Source organism: Oncorhynchus tshawytscha, linkage group LG04 (genome assembly GCF_018296145.1).
Source record: "Oncorhynchus tshawytscha isolate Ot180627B linkage group LG04, Otsh_v2.0, whole genome shotgun sequence".
NCBI lineage: Eukaryota > Metazoa > Chordata > Actinopteri > Salmoniformes > Salmonidae > Oncorhynchus > Oncorhynchus tshawytscha.
In genome coordinates this window covers 52,438,102-52,463,600 of record NC_056432.1, presented here as the reverse complement: position 1 = coordinate 52,463,600, position 25,499 = coordinate 52,438,102, and the positions used below count along the sequence as shown (strand labels likewise).

At 43.7% G+C, this 25,499-nt stretch overlaps 1 protein-coding gene across 1 annotated transcript; it reads right to left on the bottom strand.

The window, feature by feature from the left end:
* Positions 1–21: 21 nt before the first annotated feature.
* LOC112249734 (homeobox protein DBX1-A-like) lies at positions 22–4,058 on the bottom strand. Its single transcript, XM_024419512.2, has 4 exons — positions 3,467–4,058; positions 3,201–3,308; positions 1,355–1,557; positions 22–1,176 (listed from the first exon to the last, which is right to left on the bottom strand). Exons 1-4 carry the CDS (start codon positions 3,834–3,836, stop codon positions 847–849), a joined length of 1,011 nt encoding a protein of 336 aa, XP_024275280.1. The 5' UTR covers positions 3,837–4,058; the 3' UTR covers positions 22–846.
* Between the last annotated feature and the right edge of the window lie 21,441 nt (positions 4,059–25,499).

Genomic DNA, 25,499 nt, shown 5'->3' with positions numbered 1-25,499 from the left:
TAGAATACACAAGGTGCAAGTTTGAAATTTGGTTGTGCATCAGCAGCTCTTCTCTTGTTTTGTCAGTCACTGACAGTCACTCAATTAGCCATTCCTGCAAACAATTTTTAGATTGGTAAGTTAGTCTAACCAGTCATCTAAACTTGTAGAAAATCATGGCCGAATTCCGACCGAGCCCAGAGCCCCATTAATCACTCTAACTCAGCTATCATTAACATGACATGTCATGGCAAAATGAGTAGAATTTAATGACATTATTATAAAATGTCAATATTTTCTCTCCACACCATGGCAAAATATGTAGAACTCCAAAAAATGGCTTTAAAGCTGCAAAAATGTCTTACAACTCCATGGGAAAATGAGTAGAATTGCATGAAATGTGTTATAAAAATGCCACATTTTCTTTCCACCCCATGGCAAAGTGTCTAGACCTGCTGAAAACTTTCTTTATAACTGCAACATTTTCCATTCGCCACATGTCAAAATGTGTAGAATTAAAGGAAATGCACTTTAAAACACTGCTGTCAAGAGGGGAGCCACTAAAAAAAAGCCCTCTTGGTGGGGGCCCCCCAACAAAATCTCCCTTAGGGTCCCCCAGAAGGCTAGAGCCGGCCCTTTCTATAAAATAAACCCTGCCTTTATTTTTAAAAGAAATAATCATGGATGTAGCCTAAATTGATTTGACAGAAGTTCATTGTTTGAAAATATTGTGGAATATGAAATAAATACATTTCTTAGTAGTTGGGTCTAAATTAAGGGATACAGACTCTTGCAAACATGGTCACATAGGTACAGTTAACCTGTGGATAACCATTTTATAAACATATCTGAGTTTTTATAAATCAATTAAGAAACTGTGATCTCTTCTTCATCTGATTCTGAGAATTCCGAGTGCTTGCTGGAGAGAGATGGCGACGAGAGGTTCGATCCGCCGCTGTTGGACAGCTCGTGCCCCGCTGCGGGGGAATGGCAAAGGCCAGGCGCGCCTCTAGCGCCGAATGGGTTCTCTTCCATCTCGTCCTCCTCCGCGGAGGACTTCTTGCCGACGTCGCTGAGGTCTGGGTGTGGGTTCGTTTTGGTGGGCAGGGTCTGCTCGCGACAACCTCCTGAAGACAGGAGCTCCCTCTCTTTAGAGTTCCTCCACTTCATTCTGCGGTTCTGGAACCAGATTTTAACCTGGCGACGGAGAAGGAATAGTATTACCAGTTAGTTCGGTTTAAGTTTGTAGAGGTTGACTTTATTAGAGAGTTTCAATAATACAAACAGTATCGACTTTAGCATGCATATGCGTTAAAGTAATTGCGCGCGTATTACGCACAGCGTAGCCCTGTGCAAATAAAAGTAAATGATTCACCTGCGAGTCTTTGAGACCGAGCTTTGAGGCCAGCTTCTTCCTGTCTGGTTTGCTGATGTATTTCTGTTTCTGGAACATCTTCTCCAGAGCTTTGCGCTGCACGTCAGAGAATACTGCCCGTCGGAGCATCCCTCTCCTCGGCTTCCCTCTGTTGGCCAGTGGCCAAGAGAAGGTCCCTGGGATGGGCACGACCGATGAAGATGCTATAGAAGAGAGGGGGAAACGTTGATTCAACAAATAAACACTGTTCATTCATAAAACCATGCCAAAACGTAGCAATGGGCTTAAAATAGACGTTAACCTCCGTCCCCTGGAAGGCTATTACTTTAGCCAACTAGCCTACTTTTTTTACACTTGTGTACAAACTTTGCAATCTGTTATGATTGAATATGCTTCTCCCCTTTGGCCACGGAATACATCTCCTTTTTGAGTGAAATGGCACGAGGTGACTAATTAGCACATTGGTCGGTCCCCAGGCGCATTGGTATGGTAAAGAGGCAGCGTATCCTTTAAGGAACCCCGCGAGGGCGGATAGAGGAGTTAATAAACCGTGAACGGTAATTGTGTAGTAATGAACTAACGCAGAAAAGACTCTGGACAGGCTGCGAAGGCCATATATTATCGCAACAAAAGGAGATTTACACTTTCAAACTAAACACCACTGCATACCTGAATACTGATGCCGAGGGGCCCAGGGTGCATTTTTTTCTGCCCTCAAATCATTTTCATTAAATGAACACGAAAAGCTATTCAGGCCGCTCGAGCTGTTTTGTGAAGGTATTCAGCGCAGCCCATGAAAAGACTCCAACTCCATTATGGTTTGTCTGAATGAAAGCACGGACTAGCGACTTTATAGACTTTTCTAAGAGATTATTCTTTATCTCGCCCTGTTGATTGGCCCCAGAGTTTAAAAACTGAGAGACGAAGGGGGACGTGTAAGGCATGGTGTTTTTTTCAGGTTAGAGATATAGTAAAACACTGACATGTTTCAATGTGCACTGATTTGATTATTGTTCATGCAAAGAATACTTATTCCCAAGCCACTTAATTATAGCACACTTTCAAATGTATGCCTATCTGTAAGCCTACCATTTATTGCCAAATAACTTGGGCTAAAACTACCTCCATATCCACAACTCATGGTTGCACTTCCCATAATCAGGCACAACAACAAGCTATGTGGTCTTGTGAGAATATTGAGAGCTGTGAATGGCGCCTAATAGGGAAATTAGTGTATGACTGGTCCACGCCTCTTGCCCGCCTGGTAGAAGTCACTCTGGGGTGCGTGGGTGGCTTGCGCCGGGGGGAGCTGACCAAATTGGTCATGGTGCTGAAAGCCTTGTTGGCATCCTGTGGCCCAGTGCCCCTGCCCTGTGGGAAAACGCGGGACTGTGCGGAGGAGACTCTAAAATGACCTTATCGCATGAGACGGTGGGGGGAACGAGCTTGACCCGCATCCCGCCTCGGAATTAAACCGTCATGATTTCGGATAATTGGTTAATTAGCATTTGGGGAATAGAGGGCTTTATTAGCGACCAGTGATCTCAGCAGCAAAGAAGTCAGTGCAAATGGAATCAATTCCACCCACCCCATCACACCCACTCTGAAAGCGCTGAAAAGTTCACAAGCTAAGTGCCTATACAGGGCATGTGCAAAAAGGTGCAACTTTCAGAGCTTTGCAGAAAGCATTCAGAGCTTTATTTCGAGTCCATTTGGAAAAGTCGTTCAACAAAACATGCTGATATGAAAAGTTCTGAACGTTGTCCCTGGCGAGGGAGGGGTGAGTATCAACTGTGTGCAAAGTGCAACTCAACGGTGTCTGAAAGTGCATGATTGAGTTCTTTACCTGGGAAATATGTCGACCTGAAGAAGGCGGGGTGAAAGGATCCGTCGAAGTAGGGGAGAGAGAAGGCCTTGGGGTGCATACTGTGGTGGATGGCGGGGGGCAGCGATGCTGTAGAGGAAAATAACGTGTCAAGGAACGCCAACAATCAAGGCAACACTCATGAAAAGACAAACATGTTTTGATCTGTTGTACAATATGCTAAGTGTAAGAAACTGCTAAAATTAACAATTGTAAAGAAGGTACAACTTTCCCAACGTCACACTTACCGGTCTTTGGTGATGGTGCCAGGATTGCGCTGACTCCAAATTTAAGATAAGTTGGGTCTTTACTACTCGGTTGTGACGTTTTCGGAGAGCATGATTCACGCGTCGAGGCAGTTGGAGAGACGATGCGCTCCTGTGGCATGGCACTGAAGGACATGGTTGTGGTGGTTGTCGCCGGGGAGACGCTTGCTGAGGGGAGCGTCCGGCTGAAGTGGTACTCCGCCGGCCTGCTTATCCGCAGCAGGTCCTCCACTAGAAAGCTGGAGTGGGTTGGAAACGCGTTCTGCAGAGACCGTTGGAGCGGCATGGAGGCGGAGGGGCGGTAAAGGCCTGGGTACATCGCATTAGGCGCAAGGACGCTTGGGATCATCATGGTCCCGTCTGTAGTATAACGCAACACGAAACGATCTGTTGAAATACTCCGTCAAGAACAAGTGAGGATCTGATAGGTTCCAATCTGAATGACTAGCTTTACTCCTCTGGCCCCTCTACTCAGGGGAGAGGCGTTTTATAGCAGGCTGCCCCAAAGCTCCTTTCAGAACTGTCAGCCTCAACAATGAGGTTCAACAAAGTTCTCTACATGAGTCGCTTTCAAGCGCCGTCCCGGGATCGCTGATTGGCTAGAGAGTGCAATTTATGATTGGATTAGACTTCATAAGCAAGGAACACACAATGTCCCTTCCACAAAAGAGCCATAGTCATCAATTTTGCATATTGACCACGTTCCATTGAGGCCCTGCGATTGGGTTTTGTTTGGTGGAGACGCACGCAGGCTAATTAAAAAGCGATCCTAAAAGATTCAGACATAATTTGGAGCTTCTGAATGAGGGCTTAACCAGAAGAAGCAGCTATATTTATTCGTCTCCCCTGCTGTGTTTTAATGGATCAAAAGTCCTAATGAAAGCTATAGCCCACTAAAAATTACAATTGAATGCAGTTGAGTTTATACCACATTGCTTAGGCTATAATAACGCGATCATGACGACAACAACAACAATTAATTCGTATTACAACAACAAATTAATAAATTAATAAATAATATAAATATTAATAAATATTGCATGAATGAACAAATAATATAGGCTATGAATATTGACAATCATTTTCACAATCATGATAACAACGATAGGCTAAGTCTAATCGCCACGGTTTCATTTAGCAACCTTTATAACTACCCTACTTTAAAATGTGAATTTATTTAGGAATATGTGGATTGCGTAAAATGTCCATTGGCCTCGTGTTTCCTCGGATTCTCAACAGTCAATCTGGACCTCGTCATGGAATAGTGTCTTAAACGGATTTCTGCGCTCGGAACGCTTTAACAGATGTGTTAAATATCACGGGCTTTGAAAAATCTTCATTCGTTGCGCCAGACGTAGACCCACTGCACATTCGAGCGCAGAGAAGTGTGCGGCCCTAACCGTGTACTGCTGATCCTGTTAACCATGAACTGTCACCATCAGCTGCCACGGCGCCCCTCTCCCGCTTTCATAAAGCCCTACTGGAATAAAAGCTTTATTTCTATAGACGGGTTTTGTTCTGCTGTTTTAACCAGCTGAATAAAAGTGCATCTATGATTTGATTTAAAACGCATTCATATGAGCGGACATTGAAAGCTGGTATAAAACTCACATTAAAGCGGGATTTGAGCCTGTTTACCGTCGCGTTTAGTCTGCTCTGTCTTTAACCAGGCATTAGAGTTCAAATAAATCAATTTCCAAACAGAAATTCATTCATGCGACTATTTTATTTTTGCCGAAATAGTGTATAGGCTAAAATAGTAAGCATATTTAAACAATGCCAAACGAATAGTTTACGAAAACATACTTGTTTATTAAAAGCACAACAAAAATATACGCTAACGAAATAAAATAACATATTAGGGAAGGAAAATGGGATACCTAATCAGTTGCACAACTGAATGCATTCAACCTACCAGAAATGTTTAATTCATATTAGCCTAAATACATTCTCATCAAGTTAGGCTATAATTTGCTTTCAGTACAAACAAGGTTAACGAAATGTTTTAAAGCACAAAAAACAAACGAAAAACGAATGTTATGATGTTAGTTTATACTTTCTTGCTTCATACTTCAAAGCATTACTTTAAGCACGTGCTTTTTAATGTAGACTACGTTTCATCAACAATACAGCCAATATATTTATCCTATGTTTGATTGAATATGTTATTCGAGTAATGATAGCCTACGTGGTTCAACATTAATCGAATGTAAAGTGGTCACAATCCGTTAATTAAAACGGAACGCCTCCGTGAAATGATTTCCAATGTGAGAGAAAGTGAACGCTTATCAGACGTGCGTTAGCCTTTCTGCTTGGCCCCCAAAAGCCCCCAAAGAAAAAGAGAACCTGCCGTAACACCGTCACCATTCACCGGGAAAGTAACTAGACCTTCAAAGCTTTTTTATGAGCCTATATTTCTTTAGTTTACTCAGAAAATCCTCCTTTTGTGACTGCAAGCAGATGGTTTGCAGGAAGCCTCGATCACCGAGACTAATTTCTACTAGCTTTGCAAGCTTTCCACGTCTTGGCCTCTTTTACCAAACAGAGCAAAAACAGCTGGCTCCGGCTGAATTAAAGCCATTAAAAGCACATCTCTAAAATATTAGAGGACCATCCGCCCCCCCCGGCTCTGTACCACCCTCGAATTGACACAAGACAGACTGCTTCTGCATTGAAACGGAAAGGGGTCTATGGAAAGACCCGGACCTCAGGTCCTTAACGCTGCCTCCACATCTCAAAACAATTTACTAAATAGATTAACTTAACCATTGTCTTGCGTCACTTTCTGCTTCGTTAAGTGAATGGGTTGAGTAAATATGTTACCCATGCATGAAGGCTTCTGTATGGGCCGTAACATTGTGTCCAGGGTCCGACAGGTGGTTAGCTGTTTATTATTCTACCATTATTTGATGGTGACGTCAAGGAAAAAGAACTCCCCATCTTTTCAACTCGCCGATGGACAGATTGCTCTGACTGGTGCGCATTCTCCTGTATGACACCAGTAATCTATCTACCCCTCTTTGGTGTCTTTTCATTATTGCATTATCGGCCTATACATTCGTCTAGGGGAACATTTATTTCACTCTTTGACGAAGAATGAAGATGGGTATGACACTGATCAAAAATGATATCCGTTTTCTACAAAAAAGTACCCTGTCTACTCTATACATAACTGCAGATAAAGAAGTGATTATAAACACAACAGCCCATAGACATAATATGCTACCTTTTCTTAAACCAGTTCTGAAAACAGCCCAAACATCCAAAGACTAGGTTAAGCACAGCAGTTTGTTGACTTTCATTGCGTATCCAACGGCTGTACATTTCAATTAACTAATCAATGTCATTTAATGTAGCCTAACTTTATCTCAGAGAATCTACAATGCGGCTGTGTATGGACTGTAGACAGGCTCTCCGGTGAGGGCTAAGCTAACCTTAATGCGGCATCTGTTGCAGTGCATAAACCCCAGAACATCCAGGGAATTATCAATGCCACAAGATCCAGAGGAGCAGTGACAAGCATTACATCGATATTAACTTTGTATTAAACATAGGCCCCTCCTCCCCAAATGGAGTAAAGCCATATCTCCTCGAACAATGCGCTCTGTCCTGAGATTCCCTGCACCTGTTCTTTGACTGCTACAGTAAGCAGCGCTAAAGAGGGCGATGGGAGAAAACGTGTTATTTTCACCCGAAGCGGTTATTTACCTCATGCTTGTCAGATATGATCTTTCGTCATTGTCGGCTTGAAGTGTATTTTGATTACTTAATGTTTCATTTCGTCTTCCTTAGCCAAATATATATGGCATGTCAACTGTATAGCCTCTGAATTGCACTGCCTAATTCATGAATATATAGTTATGCTATGATATCTGTATTATCAGTTTATAAGCATACCTTTGAATGGTTACTGTAGGCTATATTCGTGCCCTCCAACCTTTATACATTTAATATGTGTATTTTACTGTTCTGCAGTTGCCATGTAGTGATGGGACAATGTGTGTAACTGAAATCTTTCCCGTCTTTTGGCACTCTTATATCAGCACCGTGCTGCCTGCATCTGAAGCAGTGTTCTAATCCTCTTAAGGACATGTTGGTACAGTTTGCATATCATTCACCCCTCGAAGAGAAAGGCCACAGCACTCTCCATTCGCCAGGATCCTCTGCCTCCTTTCACCAGGGCCACAGCCACCAGCATTAGCATAATCTGACAACCAGCACTATTGTTTAGGACCTTGTATGCAAAGTTAATTGCTCATTAATACCAGACAAACCAGAGGGGTGCAGAGGAAGCAGAGTAGTCCGATTCGGCTCGTTTGTGGGTAGAAACAGGCAGGTAAAGTGGTTATTCAAATAAAATCTCAGAAAGAAGTTTATTCTAGCCGAAAACATCAGGCAATGTGAATGCATTTCCTAAACAGACAGACCCACACCCCATAATTAAAAGGGAAAGAGGCATGCCATATCTCTGCAGCCTGCAGTTATGGCCAGTTATGCCATTTTCTTTGGAGGTTGAGTTGCAAAACAGATATCATCAGATGCTTTTGACATTTTTACATTTCCATCTTGTCTCTGTTTGGAAACAGAAACGAATCAGTGAGGTAGCCTGTGTCTCAGAGAATGGACATGGGTGGCAGTGAAGTTATTGTGTCTTAACTCACTTGCCTAGTTAAGTAAAGGTAAAAAAAACATTTCACATGGAAGTAGCCCATTTCAGTGTTGTGGACAATTTGTGTTTGATGCTTTACTGAGCCAGACAAACTTCTCTCTTCGAGGAGAGCCCACCAATGGCTTGGGGGTAAAAGCTCTTGAGAAGCCTTTTGGTCCTAGACATGGTGCTCCGGTACCGCTTGCCATGCGGTAGTAGAGCGAACTTTCTATGACTGGGGTAACTGGGGTCTTTGATAATTTTTAGGGCTTTCCTATGACACCGCCTGGTGTAGAGGTCCTGGATGGCAAGCAGCTTAGCCCCAGCGATGTACTGGGCCATACGCACTACCCTCTGTAGTGCCTTGAGGTCGAAGGCCGAGCAGTTGCTATACCAGGCAGTGATGCAACCAGTCAGGATGCTCTCGACGTTGCAGCTGTAGAACCTTTTGAAGATCTCAAGACCCATGCCAAATCTTTTTAGTTTCCTGAGGCGGAATAGGCTTTGTCTTGCTCTCTTCACAACTGTCTTGGTGTGTTTGGACCATTCTAGTTTGTTGGTGATGTGGACAACCTGCTCCACTACAGGCCCATCGATGAGAATGGGGGCGTGCTCGGTCCTCCTTTTCCTGTAGTCCACAATCATCTCCTTTGTCTTGATCACGTTGAGGGGTATGTTGTTATTCTGACCTCCTCCCTATAGGCTGTCTCGTTGTTGTGTCGTCTGCAAACTTAATGATGGTATTGGAGTCGTGCCTGTCCACGCAGTCATGGGTGAACAGAGAGTACAGGAGGGGACTGAGCACGCAACCCTGAGGGGCTCCAGTGTTGAGGATCAGCGTGGCGGATGTGTTGCTACCTTCCCTCACCACCTGGGGGTGGCCCGTCAGGAAGTCCAGGATCCAGTTGCAGAGGGAGGTGTTTAGTCCCAGGATCCTTAGCTTAATGATGAGGTTTAAGGGTACTATGGTGTTGAACGCTGAGCTGTAGTCAATGAACAGCATTCTCACATAGGTGTTCCTTTTGTCCATGTGGGAAAGGGCAGTGTGAAGTGCAATAGAGATTTCATCATCTGTGGATCTGTTTGGGTGGTATGCAAATTGGAGTGGGTCTAGGGTTTCTGGGATAATGGTGTTAATGTGAGCCATTGCCAGCCTTTCAAAGCACTTCGTGGCTACGGACGTGAGTGCTATAGGTCCATAGTCATTTAGGCAGGTTGCCTTCTTAGGCACAGAGACTATGGTGGTCTGCTTGAAACATGTTGGTATTACAGACTCAATCAGAGACATGTTGAAAATGTCAGTGAAGACACCTGCCAGTTGGTCAGCACATGCTCGGAGCACATGTCCTTTAATCCATCTGGCCCCACGACCTTGACCTGTTTTAAGTTCTCACTCACGTCGGCTACGGAGAGCGTGATCAAACAGTCGTCCAGAACAGCTGATGCTCTCATGCATGCCTCAGTGTTGCTTGCCTCGAATAAGTGATTTAGCTCGTCTGGTAGGCTTGTGTCACTGGGCTGCTCGTGGCAGTGCTTCCTTTTGTAGTCTGTAATAGTTTGCAAGCCCTGCCACATAAGACGAGCGTCGGAGCCGGTGTAGAACGATTCAATCTTAGCCCTGTATTGGCGCTTTGCCTGTTTGATGGTGCATCGGGGGGCATAGCAGGATTTCTTATAAGCATCCAAGTTAGAGTCCCGCACCTTGAAAGCGGCAGCTCTACCCTTTAGCTCAGTGCGAATGTTGCCTGTAATCCATGGCTTCTGGTTGGGGTAAGTACGTACAGTCACTGTGGGGAGGACGTCCTCGATGCAGTTATTGTTAAAGCCAGTGACTGACGTGGTGGACTCCTCAATGCCATTGGAAGAATCCCGGAACATGTTCCAGTCTGTGCCAGCAAAACAGTCCTGTAGTTTAGCAACTGCTTCATCTGACCACTTCTTTATAGATCGAGTCACTGGTGCTTCCCGCTTTAATTTTTGCTCGTAAGCAGGAATCAGGAGAATAGAATTGTGGTCAGATTTACTAATGGAAGGCGAGGGAGAGCTTTGTATGCATCTCTGTGTGTAGAGTACAGGTGAGCTAGAATTCTATCCCTCTGGTTGCTCATTTAACATGTTGATTGAAATTAGGCAATACTTGTTTACGTTTCCCTGCATTAAAGTTTCCGGGCCACTAGGAGCACCGCCTCTGGGTGAGCGTTTTCCTGTTAGCTTATTTCCTTATACAGCTGACTGAGTGCAATCTTAGTGCCATCATCTGCCTGTGGTGGTAAATAAACAGCCACGAAAAGTATGGATGAAAACTCTCTTGGCAAATAGTGTGGTCTACAGCTTATCATAAGATACTCTACTTCAGAGAGACTTCCTTAGATTTTGTGCACCAGCTGTTGTTTACATATGTGCACAGACCGCCTCCCTCATTTTACCGTAGTGTGCTGTTCTATCTAGCCGGTGCAGCATGTATCCCACTAGCTAAGTATCCGTGTCATCATTCAGCCACGATTCCTTTGAACATAAGATGTTACAGTTTCTGATATCCCGTTGGTAAGATATTCGTGATCGTACTTCGTCTAATCTTTTGTCCAATGATTGCACATTGGCAAGTAATATTGATGGTAACGGCAGCTTTCCTACTCGCCGTCTGCGGATCCTTACGAGCCCCCATATCGTTTTTAGGGGGCTACAGCTGGAGATGCAGATCACATTTGGTTAGTTAGCAAGAAATGTGATTCACTTTGCTAGCTAGCTATGCTGAACTTGAATGACTTACTCACATATCTCTTAGTTGTCAATCAAATGTATTTGGCATTGATCAAATGGGCGGCGCAGGCAGGCAAGTTCCCATTTAGTTGTTAAAACGTTGGTTGGGATAAGCATGCATTGGCAGGCAAGCTGCAGGAGGGCGAGCAGGCTACTATTCCCCATCGTTTATCAGTGCAACTTTGAAAAAGCTGAAAAAGTTGATCATTTTTTGTTATTGTTAATCTTTTTGTTGTTGATGTGTTGATGTGCACAGGCAACTGAGGGAGCGATAGCCTAACTGTTCCTATTTGTTTGAATGATAGGACCGTAAAGTTCTTAAATGTAAGAGGACTCCTGTGGTATTTACACATTTCCAGAAATTCATTCAGGTGTATTATAATATAATGATCTATAGTTGCGCTGTTGCTACTGCCTGTAAACACACAGTTCAGTTCAAAGTGAAGGATGGCAGGCCCGTGTGGCAAATGGCTTATTTCCATATAGGCCTATTGTAGTTCTGACTGGCTATGGTGTAGTGGTTTGTGTAGAGTCCGGTCCTGGACAAGACTGACATGTTTTTATTCGGTTTTATTTACTGCAGTGTCTATTAAATGTCCAAACAAACGGCCACTTTCCCAGTCTATATTGCTATAATTTTCTCAAGTGCCTTACTCTATGTCATTCCCAAACATTCAATAAAAGTATGAAAATGACCATATCTAAGTGCTCTATTTTTTTTTAAGGCGTTATATTCTTCCTTGGTCGTTTCATGTTGCTAAAAGGCTGTCAGTTCCACTTTAACTGCTCCATTTCCTCCTAGTGGGGCTGTGATTTATAATGACCACCGCCATTCAATTAGAAATCGAATACTAGAATGGATTTCAACCTTCTTAGGATGGGTTAAAGGTCAGCCATTTTGGTCAGGGCGTTGGTCAACCATGGTTTGCCAGTGCTGTAATAGGATAGTGTGTGTAAAATAATGAATTTGAAGAATTGATCTGCCACTGTATGTTTGCTAGCTAGCTAGCCAGACAGTTTTAAAATGATCACATTTTATTTTTATTAACTGCCAACATGCCAACATTCCATTCAAACAATTCAGTCAATGCACAGCCATACACTGGCTGAAATCAGTTGATGGTAGGACGTAGCCTACTGATATGACAATATGACAATATTGCATCATGTAATAGCACTTTATGGTCCGTTTACATATATTTTAGAGGCTATTTATACTGAAAGTGTATAAAACCCATATAAACTGTATTTAGAATTACATGACAATATTTTAGGTTGCCAATCATTCTATTAAACATCTGATATATCACATGCCTTACTTTTGTTTTGCTGCATAAGTAAAACCAGGATTATTCCTCTACCGCCATTCAATCCATAGACTGGTAAGGATTTCTCCCTGAGCAATATGGCTGACATTTTCACCCATTTCTGGAACTTTGAGGGTTTATGACATAGTCCCTCTACTAATTTAAGAGGATCTCCATGACCACTGCCCCAATCCCTCACAGCCTGGAATGCGGTCAGGGCCTTTGGTCAGATGGATGGTCGTAATGTGTTCTGACTAACTTTATACGGTCAATCGCAAGACCCCCCAGGTCTAGTCCTCGATTCTAGACCACAGTTGGTCAAAGCCATTGTCCTGTACTGCTGGTTTATACTAATGTGGAGTGTAATTGATCCCATTAGAACACTTAGAGCTTTCTAATAGGCACAAGGTGAGCTGACCTGACCTCTGACCTCTGATCTCACAGGACTTATGTGACCTTAACCTCCTGTCACCCCTCTAAAATCATTCCTCCATTTCCCCATCTCCCCTTACTCTGTTAAGTCATCTGAATGCTCTGCTCTCGTCTGTAACCATTCAGCTTTAGCTCAATGAGGTAGAATTGATGCCGTTCAGGAGATCAGAAGGCCAGCCCAGTACCAAGGGACTTTCATGTATTGTGCCCGGTCCATCCGCCGATCAGACACCAGGATGTGGGGTTAAGCCAGACCTCCGACAGCCCAGGAATGGTAAAGTTAGGCGAGCTAAGTCAATCAAGGCCTGATGAGAGAGGAGACGTGGAAGAGAGTTCAGTCAACTGTTTCAATGGGTATGCATGCCCAAAAAAACTCACAACCGTGTGCTATTTAATGGGATGCCATGCACTTGCGCTATGCTTGAAAGTGCTGTGATTCTGAAGAATCTTCTAAATGCATCATATTGTATTTTCCTCTTATTCTCACTCACACATTTAGGTGCATGAGGTGTTATCTAATAAGGGTGATGATCAAACTACTTCTTACATTTAACCAAAAGGAATCCTCTTGGAGCCCCCTTGTACTTGGACAATAGGCAGAAGGCTGGCGGGAGGAGAGGGGGAAGGGGCTTCCATCGGTATGTGACCTCTGGTCTGCACGGCCTGATAAGAGACTTCAGGTCAAGGGGGACATAAAGGAGAGGAGAGAAGCTACTCAGATGAGCCACCCTGCAGAATGGAGAAGTTCTAAACTGCAGAAGGGGAATGTTGAATCCTTCTCTCAGCTGGGAGCTGAATGAGGTAGAGGAATGACGTTAACTTTTCAATTTGTCATTGTATTCACTGGCTGCCTTTGATGGCTTTAGACAGCAGCATACCACCCTGCATCCCGCTGTAGCTGCATCCCACTGAAGCTAAGCTTGGTTGGTCTTGATCGGTCCCTGGATGCGAGACCAGATGCTGTTGGAAGTGGTGTTGGAGGGCCAATAGAAGGCACTCTTTCCTCTCGTCTAAGGAGAGATCCCAATGCCCCGGGACAGTGATTGGGGACATTGCCCTGTGTGGGGTGCCGTCATTCAGATTGGATGTGAAACATTTGTCCTGACTCTGTGGTCACTAAAGATCCCATGGCTATTATCGCAAGAGTAGGGGTGTTAACGTGGCCTCCTTAATCATCCATAGCTTCCAATTGGCTCATTCATCCCCTCTCCTCCCCCTGTAACTATTCCACAGGTCATTGTGGTAAATGAGAATGTGTTCTCAGTCAACTTACCTGGTAAAAATAATTGGTTAAAAAACAAATAAATAAGTGGAACTCAAAATATGTGTTTTCAAGAATATTCTCCCACAAGGAAATCCTTGTGGGAAAGTTTGGGTAAAACAAACTGGGCTCCCATCACAAAATGTAAAAGGTGACATGTAGAAGGGATTGTGTTTGTGTCTGCTTTCCATTTCTGTGAATACAGGAGGAAGAGATAAAGCTCCTGCACCCATGAAACACATGAAACCGAAGTTAGTGTGCTGCTAATGTAGCAAATGGGGATATGTGAAACTTACTCCTCAGCCTGAAGTGTCCCGCTTGCATCGCATCATTAGCTGGCTTTTGAGGTGGCGCGATCGGCTAAGACTTTTGAAGGAGGCCGGTCACGTGTGCTAGCAAGGCAGAGGTTCTGAGTTTGTGCCAGGGTATGAGCTGAGTCGGGAGGAAGTGGTACTCGCTAAGCAAGCAGCGTCATGTCCTTAACTTCTTGGATATAGGGGGCGCTCTTTTAATTTATGGATAAAAAAACGTGCCCGTTTTAAGCGCAATATTTTGTCACGAAAAGATGCTCGACTATGCATATAATTGGCAGCTTTGGAAAGAAAACACTCTAAGGTTTCCAAAACTGCAAAGATATTATCTGTGAGTGCAACAGAACTCATGCTACAGGCAAAACCAAGATGAAACTTCAACCAGGAAATGGGCAGAATTTTTGAAGCTCTGTTTTCCATTGTCTCCTTATATGGCTGTGAATGCGCCGGGAATGAGCCTGCCCTTTCTATCGTTTCTCCAAGGTGTCTGCAGCATTGTGACGTATTTGTAGGCATATCATTGGAAGATTGGCCATAAGAGACTACATTTACCAGGGGTCCGCCCGGTCTCCTTTGTGTAAATTGGTGCGTAATCTACAAGCTGCACGCAGTCATCCAGTGATTGAGAGGAGAGAGGAGGCTTTCAACAAATGATATATCATGAAGAGATATGTGAAAAACACCTTGAGGATTGATTCTAAACAACGTTTACCATGTTTCAGTCGATATTATGGAGTTAATTTGGAAAAAAGTTTGGCGTTTTGAAGACTGAATTTTCATTTTTTTTTGGTAGCCAAACGTGACGCACCAAACGGAGCAATTTCTCCTAAACAAATAATCTTTCAGGAAAAACTGAGCATTTGCTATCTAACTGAGAGTCTCCTCATTGAAAACATCTGAAGTTCTTCAAAGGTAATGATTTTATTTGAATGATTTTCTGGTTTTTGTGAAAATGTTGCCTGCTGATGCTAAATGCTACGCTAGCTGCGCTAGCTGTTACACAAATGCTTGTTTTGCTATGGTTGAGAAGCATATTTTGAAAATCTAAGATGACAGTGTTGTTAACAAAAGGCTAAGCTTGAGAGCTAGCATATTCATTTCATTTCATTTGCGATTTTCATGAATAGTTAACGTTGTGTTATGCTAATGAGCTGCGGGGATAATTACACTCCTGGATACAGGTTTTTTTCGTAGCTAAATATGACGCACACAAACGGAGCGATTTCTCCTAAACAAATAATCTTTCAGGAAAAACTGAGCATTTGCTATCTAACTGAGAGTCTCCTCATTGAAAACATCTGAAGTTCTTCAAAGGTAAATGATTTTATTTGAATGATTTTCTGTTTTTTGTGAAAATGTTGCCTGCTGATGCTAATGCTAAATGCTACGCTAGCTGCGCTAGCTGTTACACAAATGCTTGTTTTGCTATGGTTGAGAAGCATATTTTGAAAATCTGAGATGACTGTGTTGTTAACAAAAGGCTAAGCTTGAGAGCTAGCATATTAATTTCATTTGCGATTTTCATGAATAGTTAACGTTGCGTTATGGTAATGAGCTTGAGGCTGTATTCACGATCCTGGATCCGGGATGGCTCGACGCAAGAAGTTAACAGTAGTGCCATGACAGTTGAGCTCAGCTCAGTGCTGGGATCGCTGTTGAATAAGTTTAAGAGGGGAATGTAGCACATGGAGATGTCAGCCTGAAGTGTCCTGCTTGCGTGGTAATCGCTAAGCAAGCAGCGTGATGTCCTTTACACTAACAGTATAGCTTCCTCCACTGTCCCTGTTCATACCAGGTTTGAACTATTGATCCTCTGATCGCAAACACAGGTGACCATCCTCCTTTACTACATACCAACCAATTTTGAGCTGTAGAAAAAGATCCAAATCGATAGCTCCATTGGTGATATTTCAAGCTAGCTGTGGAGTGAGTTGACAGCATGTTCTTAACTCTGTTAAGAAGAAAGCCTTGTCTCAAGTATAGCTTGCACAAATAAATCAATAAAACAATTCTGGATAACACTGCTAAAAAGGTCAAATGACATATACAAATTAAATAGAATAGGAAGTACATTTCAAAATACAATAAATAATGTGAAATATCTACCCACAGTGGAGTTGTCATAAACTCAGCAAAAAAAGGAACAGCCCTTTTTCAGGACCCTGTCTTTCAAAGATAATTTGTAAAAATCCACATAGCTTCACAGATCTTCATTGGAAAGGGTTTAAACACTGTTTCCCATGCTTGTTCAATGAACCATAAACAATTAATAAACATGCACCTGTGGAACGGTCGCTAAGACACTAACAGCTTACAGACAGTAGGCAATTAAGGTCACAGTTATAAAAACTTAGGACACTAAAGAGGCCTTTCTACTCACTCTGAAAAACACCAAAAGAAAGATGCCCAGGGTCCCTGCTCATCTGCATGAACATGTCTTAGGCATGTTGCAAGGAGGCATGAGGACTGTAGATGAGGCCAGGGCAATAAATTGCAATGTCTGTACTGTGAGACACCTAAGACAGTGCTACAGGGAGACAGGATGGACAGCTGATCGTCCTCGCAGTGGAAGACCACGTGTAACAACACCTGCACAGGATCGGTACATCCGAACATCACACCGGTAAACACCGGTGGACGATCAGCCAAACCTTGACCCAGAAAATATAAAAAACTATCAGCCTATATCGAATCTTCCATTCCTCTCAAAATTTTTAGAAAAGGCTGTTGCGCAGCAACTTACTGCCTTCCTGAAGACAAACAATGTATACGAAATGCTTCAGTCTGGTTTTAGACCCCATCATAGCACTGAGACGGCAAACTTTCTACTTTTAAACTCGGACAAAACAGAGATGCTTGTTCTAGGTCCCAAGAAACAAAGAGATCTTCTGTTGAATCTGACAATTAATCTTAATGGTTGAACAGTCGTCTCAAATAAAACTGTGAAGGACCTCGGCGTTACTCTGGACCCTGATCTCTCTTTTGAAGAACATATCAAGACCATTTCAAGGACAGCTTTTTTCCATCTACGTAACATTGCAAAAATCAGAAACTTTCTGTCCAAAAATGATGCAGAAAAATTAATCCATGCTTGTGTCACTTCTAGGTTAGACTACTGCAATGCTCTACTTTCCGGCTACCCGGATAAAGCACTAAATAAACTTCAGTTGGTGCTAAATACGGCTGCTAGAATCCTGACTAGAACCAAAAATTTGATCATATTACTCCAGTGCTAGCCTCTCTACACTGGCTTCCTGTCAAAGCAAGGGCTGATTTCAAGGTTTTACTGCTAACCTACAAAGCATTACATGGGCTTGCTCCTACCTATCTCTCTGATTTGGTCCTGCCGTACATACCTACACGTACGCTACGGTCACAAGACACAGGCCTCCTAATTGTCCCTAGAATTTCTAAGCAAACAGCTGGAGGCAGGGCTTTCTCCTATAGAGCTCCATTTTTATGGAACGGTCTGCCTACCCATGTCAGAGACGCAAACTCGGTCTCAACCTTTAAGTCCTTACTGTAGACTTATCTCTTCAGTGGGTCATATGATTGAGTGTAGTCTGGCCCAGGAGTGGAAAGGTGAACGGAAAGGCTCTGGAGCAACGAACCGCCCTTGCTGTCTCTGCCTGGCCGGTTCCCCCCGGTTCCCCACTGGGATTCTCTGCCTCTAACCCTATTACAGGGGCTGAGTCACTGGCTTACTGGTGCTCTCTCATGCCGCCCCTGGAAGGGGTGCGTCACCTGAGTGAGTTGATTCACTGATGTGGTCATCCTGTCTGGGTTGGCGCCCCCCTTGGGTTGTGCCGTGGCGGAGATCTTTGTGGGCTATACTCAGCCTTGTCTCAGGATGGTAAGTTGGTGGTTGAAGATATCCCTCTAGTGGTGTGGGGGCTGTGCTTTGGCAAAGTGGGTGGGGTTATATCCTTCCTGTTTGGCCCTGTCCGGGGTGTCCTCGGATGGGGCCACAGTGTCTCCTGACCCTCCTGTCTCAGCCTCCAGTATTTATGCTGCAGTAGTTAATGTGTCGGGGGGCTGGGGTCAGTTTGTTATATCTGGAGTACCTCTCCTGTCCTATTCGGTGTCCTGTGTGAATCTAAGTGTGCGTTCTCTAATTCTCTCTTTCTCTCTCTCTCTCTCTCTCTCTCTCTCTCTCTCGGAGGACCTGAGCCCTAGGACCATGCCCCAGGACTACCTGACATGATGACTCCTTGCTCCTTGCTGTCCCCAGTCCACCTGACCGTGCTGCTGCTCCAGTTTCAACTGTTCTGCCTTATTATTATACGACCATGCTGGTCATTTATGAACATTTGAACATCTTGGCCATGTTCTGTTATAATCTCCACCCGGCACAGCCAGAAGAGGACTGGCCACCCCACATATGCTCTCTCTAATTCTCTTTCTTTCTTTCTCTCTCTCGGAGGACCTGAGCCCTAGGACCATGCCCCAGGGCTACCTGACATGATGACTCCTTGCTGTCCCCAGTCCACCTGACCGTGCTGCTGCTCCAGTTTCAACTGTTCTGCCTTATTATTATACAACCATGCTGGTCATTTATGAACATTTGAACATCTTGGCCATGTTCTGTTATAATCTCCACCCGGCACAGCCAGAAGAGGACTGGCCACCCCACATAGCCTGGTTCCTCTCTAGGTTTCTTCCTAGGTTTTGGCCTTTCTAGGGAGTTTTTCCTAGCCACCGTGCTTCTACACCTGCATTGCTTGCTGTTTGGGGTTTTAGGCTGGGTTTCTGTACAGCACTTTGAGATATCAGCTGATGTATGAAGGGCTATATAAATAAATTTGATTTGATTTGACCTGCGGGTCAGGTACAGGATGGCAACAACAACTGCCCGAGGAACACCAGGAACACACAATCCCTCCATCAGTGCTCAGACTGTCCGCAATATGCTGAGAGAGGCTGGACTGAGTGCTTGTAGGCCTGTTTTAAGGTGGGTCCTCACCAGACATCACCGGCAACAACGTCGCCTATGGGCACAAAACCACCGTCGCTGGACCAGACAGGACTGGCAAAAAGTGCCAGTCATCGGACTGAGCTTGTTGTCATTGCAGGCAATCTCAACGCTGTGCGTTACAAGGAACACATTCTCCTCCCTCATGTGGTACCCTTCCTGCAGGCTCATCCTGACATGACCCTCCAGCATGATAATGCCACCAGCCATACTGCTCGTTCTGTGCGTGATTTCCTGCAAGACAGGAATTTCATGTTCTGCCATGGCCAACGAAGAAGACAGATCTCAATCCCATTGAGCACGTCTGGGAAAGGGCTAGGGCCATTCCCCCCAGAAATGTCCGGGAACTTGCAGATGCCTTGGTGGAAGAGTGAGGTAACATCTCACAGCAAGAACTGGCAAAGCTGGTGCAGTCCATGAGGAGGAGATGCACTGCAGTACTTAATGCAGTTGGTGGCCACATCAGATACTGACTGTTACTTTTGATTTTGACCCCCCTTTTGTTCAGGGACAGATGATTTAATTTCTGTTAGTCACATGTCTGTGGAACTTGTTCAGTTTGTTTCATTTGTTGAATCCTGTTTGTTGAATCCTGTTATACAAATATTTACACACGTTAAGTTTGCTGAAAATAAACGCAGTTGACAGTGAGAGGACATTTCTTTTTTTGCTGAGTTTAATAACCATAAAACCTGCCCAGCTAGCACAGTGGATCTGGGCCGATTCCAGCTGAGAGTCAGACTCGGCCGAGGTCATGTGGCCCGAGTCTGGGCCGTCTTCGGCAGTAATACTTATGACTAGGTGTGATAAGGTGCGTCTCGGTGAGAGGTGAAGGAGTCATGCGCAGGAGAGCAGGGAATTTTGAGAAGCGTGTTTAATATATATATATATATATATATATATATATATACATAGTCCACCAATACAAAATTGGCACAGATGAAAATCCAAAACTACGCTCTCGAAGGAACAGAAACTTGTGCCAATACACAGAGGAACAACCACAGTTCCGACACTACATACAAGTGCCTAAATAGTGAAGACAATACAGAAACTTGTGCCAAACGCAAGGAGGAACAAACTCAGTTCCGAAACTTAACTACACGTACGTAATAGCGAAAACAATAAACATCATAGATCATCGAACGCAAATACACACACGCTTAATCCTGCACGAATTAAGGCAGGCAACAGGTGCCCTATATACACACAGAAATAAACGCAATTGAAACCAGGTGTGAAAAGGAACACAGACAAAACAACCAGAAAAGGAAAAAGGGATCGGTGGCGGCTAGTAAACCGGCGACGCCGAGCGCCGAGCGCCGCCCGAACAGGGAGAGGAGTTGCCTTCGGTAGAAGTCGTGACACTAGGATGCGGGGATTGAGCTTGGAACGATTCCGGTGAGAGTTATCTGGCCCAAATGTATTACTTGGGGCTCGGGCCGATTGGGGCTGCTTTATATAATTAATATTTCATGACTTATTTATTTTTCCATATTTTCTCAAAAATCAAAAAATACAATTAACATTGAAATTAAATTCTTTAAGATTCCTGTTTAAGTAGTATTTGAGTATTTTGAGCATTTTGATACTCTGTGCAAGGCAAAACTTTGTGAATGGAGCCTCACGAGTGGCGCAGTGGTCTAAGACACTGCATCACAGTGCAAACTGCGTTGCTACAGATGCTGGCTCGAGACCCGTGCCAGCCGCAACTGGGAGACCCATGAGGCGACGTACAATTAGCCCAGTGTTGTCCGAGTTAGGGAGGTTTTGGCTGGCCGGGATGTCCTTCTACCATTGTGCTGTAGTGACTCCTGTCCAGGCATGCTGACACGGTCACCAGGTGTATGGTGTTTCCTCCGACACTAAATGTTTTTTGTGGATGGATATACTTTGTATGTATAAAATGTATAATAGTAATATTTAAAATTACTAAAATCTGGTAATTTTGTATTCATTAATTAAAATTTGCCAATTCTGTTAGGTGCCGGCAAAGTTGGCTGAATTCCGGTAGACGGAAACGTCCAGATGTTCTTGGGCTGATTCTGGGCAGTCATTCGTATTGATTCCGGGCTGAGTCAGACACCCAATTTCGGACCGATTCAATCAGTTCCGGCACCCTGGAAAAGGGCCGCTTCCTCATTGCTAGCTGGGTAGCGGTCAAACAGGGAAATGGTTCCAATCATTTTTTCCAGATTCTTTTTTCCCATAGGGACTTTTAGAAACACAAAATGAGGGCTGTGTATTGTGTAGGCTTACCCTGGCGTGGCATTTTGATAATCATGTAAATCTCTCTCAGACAAGGTGACTTAATAATAATATTGTTAAAAGTCACCTTGTCTGAGACAGATTTACATGGTTATCAAAATGCCACACCAGGTTCTATTTACTCTCAGATTCGAAAACGCTAATTAGCATCAAAGTAGACATCATGCAAGACTGCAAATCCCTGCAAGCTCCTTCACGTCATCTCTAGCCGACACCTTTGCTAGCAAGTATTGTGTCAATTAAAAAAAAACTTGCACAAGACATTTCACAGAATTGTCCATTTAAAAATATGTAGACAATTTATTCATTCATTACTAAATTTAGCTAACATTAGATTGTTAATCCAGAGATTCTTAGCTTTGCCTCGATTTGGTAGTCTTGTCCAGATCATCATGGCATTTGTAGTTCTTTATGATAGCCAGATTAGCCGTAATTAGCAGTAATTAACATAAAGATATATGTTCACCTGTATTTAACCCCCTTGTCCTAGAGAGATTTACAAGGTTATCAAAACATCACGCCGTGACCTGGATCCACAAGTAGGCTCAGCTCAACGGCTGGGATCGCTCACTGTGTAGAGAGTTTAGAAGAGGTGAATAGAGTACCACAGTAGAAGTCATATTACCCATAAAACCTAATGGTCAGAGAAGGAAATGGTTCCAATCATTTTCCCACCATTCATTTTTCCCATAGAGGATTTTTAGAAACATTAAATACGGGCTGTGTTTCATTTAGGAAACAGTGAAACCAACGTCAGTGTGCTGCTAATTCTATAGCGTCCTCCATGCACGTACGCAACATGCACACCAAATCCTGTTGATCACCACATCGCTTCCCACCATTCTCCCAAAACGTATTTGGTTTTATATCCTTGGGACAAACTGTCCTTCCAGCCATTTATCATGGCTCTGGTTCATGGCTCTCGAAAGCTTTCCCATCATCTTGTCAAAATGGACACAGTATTACAGATGGCTGATACAGTGGAGAATAATTGATCCAGATGGAAAGCAACGCTTGGTGTGACAGTTCAACAAGGTTATGTTTATGACCTGTGTCCAACCAACAGAGCCAGTCTGTGTGTTTGTGTGTGTGTGTTGTAAGGCCAATCTCTGTCTCTATGATAGTTCCTCTGATCCAGCAGGACACATGGGAAAGGTTTGTTACCATTTGTTACTGATGCTGTGATGTTGCAAGAGAAAAGCCCACTCACACAACCCTTCCACTTCATTGAACTTTCACTTCGGGCTATCTCAGAAATGTTTTTTCTCTCGCCATAATGTGATCTGAATTAAGCACCTAGGATGTCCTGTCTGTCTCACAAATTTGTTCCTAATTTGTAACGGTGTGTGTGTTAGGGCCAGTCTCTGTCTCTCTGACGTGATCAAATCAAATGAATCAAATTGTATTTGTCACATGCTTCGTAAACGACAGGTGTGGACTAACAGTGACATGCTTACTTACTGGCCGTTCCCAACAATGCAGAGAGAAAGAAAATAGAGAAACAATAGAAAAGTCAAATGCGTAATAATAAAATTCATAATAGATGGGTAACGATAACTTGGCTATATACAAGGGGTACCAGTACCGAGTCGATGTGCAGGAGTACGAGGTAATTGAGGTAGATATGTACGCTACCGTTCACAAGTTTGTGGTCACTTAGTAATGTCCTTGTTTTTTTTAAAGAAAAGCACTTTTTTTTTGTCCAATAAAATAACTTGATCAGAAATACAGTGATCAAATTGATCAGAAATACAGTGTAGACATAGTTAATGTTGTAAATGACTATTGTAGCTGGAAACGTCAGATTTTTTATGGAATATCTACATAGGCGTACAGAGGCCCATTATCAGCAACCATCACTCCTGTGTTCCAATGGCACGTTGTGTTAGCTAATCCAAGTTTATAATTTTAAAAGACTAATTGATCATTAGAAAACCCTTTTGCAATTATGTTAGCACAGCTGAAAAACTGTTGTTCTGATTAAAGAAGCAATAAAACTGGCCTCCTTTAGGCTAGTTGAGTATCTGGAGCATTAGCATTTGTGGGTTCGATTACAGGCTCAAAATGACCAGAAACAAAGACTTTCTTCTGAAACTTGTCAGTCTATTTTTGTTCTGAGAAATGAAGGCTATTTCATGCAAGAAATTGCCAAGAAACTGAAGATCTCGTAGAACGCTGTGTAGTACTCCCTTCATAGAACAGTGCAAACTGGTGCTAACCAGAATAGAAAGAGTGGGGGGCCCCGGTGCACAATTGAGCAAGAGGACAACTACATTAGAGTGTCTAGTTTGAGAAACAGAAGCCTCACAACTCCTCAACTGGCAGCTTCATTAAATAGTACCCGCAAATCATCAGTCTCAACGTCAACAGTGAAGCAGCGACACCGGGATGCTGACCTTCTAGTGACAGATAATAAACAGTAGCAGCAGTATACATGAAAAAGTTAGCACAAAAAGGGTCCATGTAGATAGTTAAATAGCTAACCAGATTATTACCCGGACTAACTTTTTAGCAGTTTTATGACTTAGGAGTAGAAACTGTTCAGGGTTCTGTTGGTTCGAGAGAGAACAGTTTATGACTTGGGTGGCTGGAGTCCTTGACCATTTTTAGGGCCTTCCTCTCACACTGCATTGTATAGAGGTCCTGGATGGCAGAGAACTCGGCTCCAGTGATGTACTGGGCAGTCCGCACTGCCCTCTGTAGCACCGTGCGGTCGGATGCCAAGCAGTTGCCATACCAAGCGGTGATACAGCCAGTTAAGAGGCTCTCAATCGTGCAGCTGTATAACTTTTTAAGGATCTGAGGGCCAATATCAATTATTTTCAGCCTCCTGAGGAGGAAAAGGCATTATCATGCCTTCTTCATGACTGTGTTGGTGTGTTTGGACCATGATAGATCCTTAATGATGTGGACACCGAGGAACTTGCCGCTCTCGACCCGCTCCACTAGAGCCCCGTCGACGTGAATGTGCTCGACCCTTCACAGCTCTTTTGTCTTGCTGTGGGAGAGGTATTTGTCCTGGCACCACACTGCCAGGTCTCTGACCTTCTCCCTATAGGCTGTCTTATTGTCGTCAGTGATCAGGCCTACCACCGTTGTGTTGTCTGCAAATATAGTGATAGAGTTGGAGTCATGCGCTGTGGATCTGTTGGGGCAGTATGCGAATTGGAGTGGCTCCAGGGTGTCTGGGATGATGGTGTTGATGTGGGCCATGACGAGCCTTTTCAAGTCATTTCATGGCTACAAATGTGAGTGCTAACTTGGAGTTGTTGTACACAGGGACTATGGTGGTCTGCTTGAAACCTTTAGGTATTACAGATTGGGTCAGGGAGAGGTTGAAAATGTCAGTGAATACACTTGCCAGCTGGTCAGTGCATGCGCTGAGTATGTGTCCTGGTAATCCTTCTGGCCCTGTGGCATTGTGAATGTTAACTTGTTTAAATGGTCTTATTCACATTGGCTACGGACAGCGTGATCACACAGTCGTCTGGACTGGCTGCTGCTCTAACGCATGGTGAACTGTTGCTTGCCTCGAAGCGAGCATAGAAGGAATTTAGCTGGTCTGGTTTTGCTTGTAAACAGGAATCAGGAGGATAGAGATATGGTCAGATTTGCCAAATGGGGGGTGAGGGAGAGCTTTGTATGTCTCTCTGTGTGTAGTAAAGGTGATTTAGAGTTTTTTTTGCCTCTAGTTGCACAGGTGACATGGTGGTAGAAATGATGTAAGGCAGACTTGAGTTGTCCTGCTTTAAAGTCACCGGCCACTAGCAGCCCTGCCTCTGGATGATTATTTTCTTGTGTGTTTATGGCCCAATACAGCTTGTTGTGTGCGGTCTTAGTGCTAGCATTGTTTGGTGGTAAATAGATGGCTCCGAAAAATATAGATGAAAACTCTCTTGTTAAATGGTATGGTCTACAGCTTATCATGAGGTATTCTAACTCAGATGAGCAGAACCTCAAGACTTTGTTAATATTAGAGACCGTGTACTAGCTGTTGTTAACAATGAGACACCTACCACCCCCCTTGAGCTTACCCGACACTGTCCTTTGGTCCTG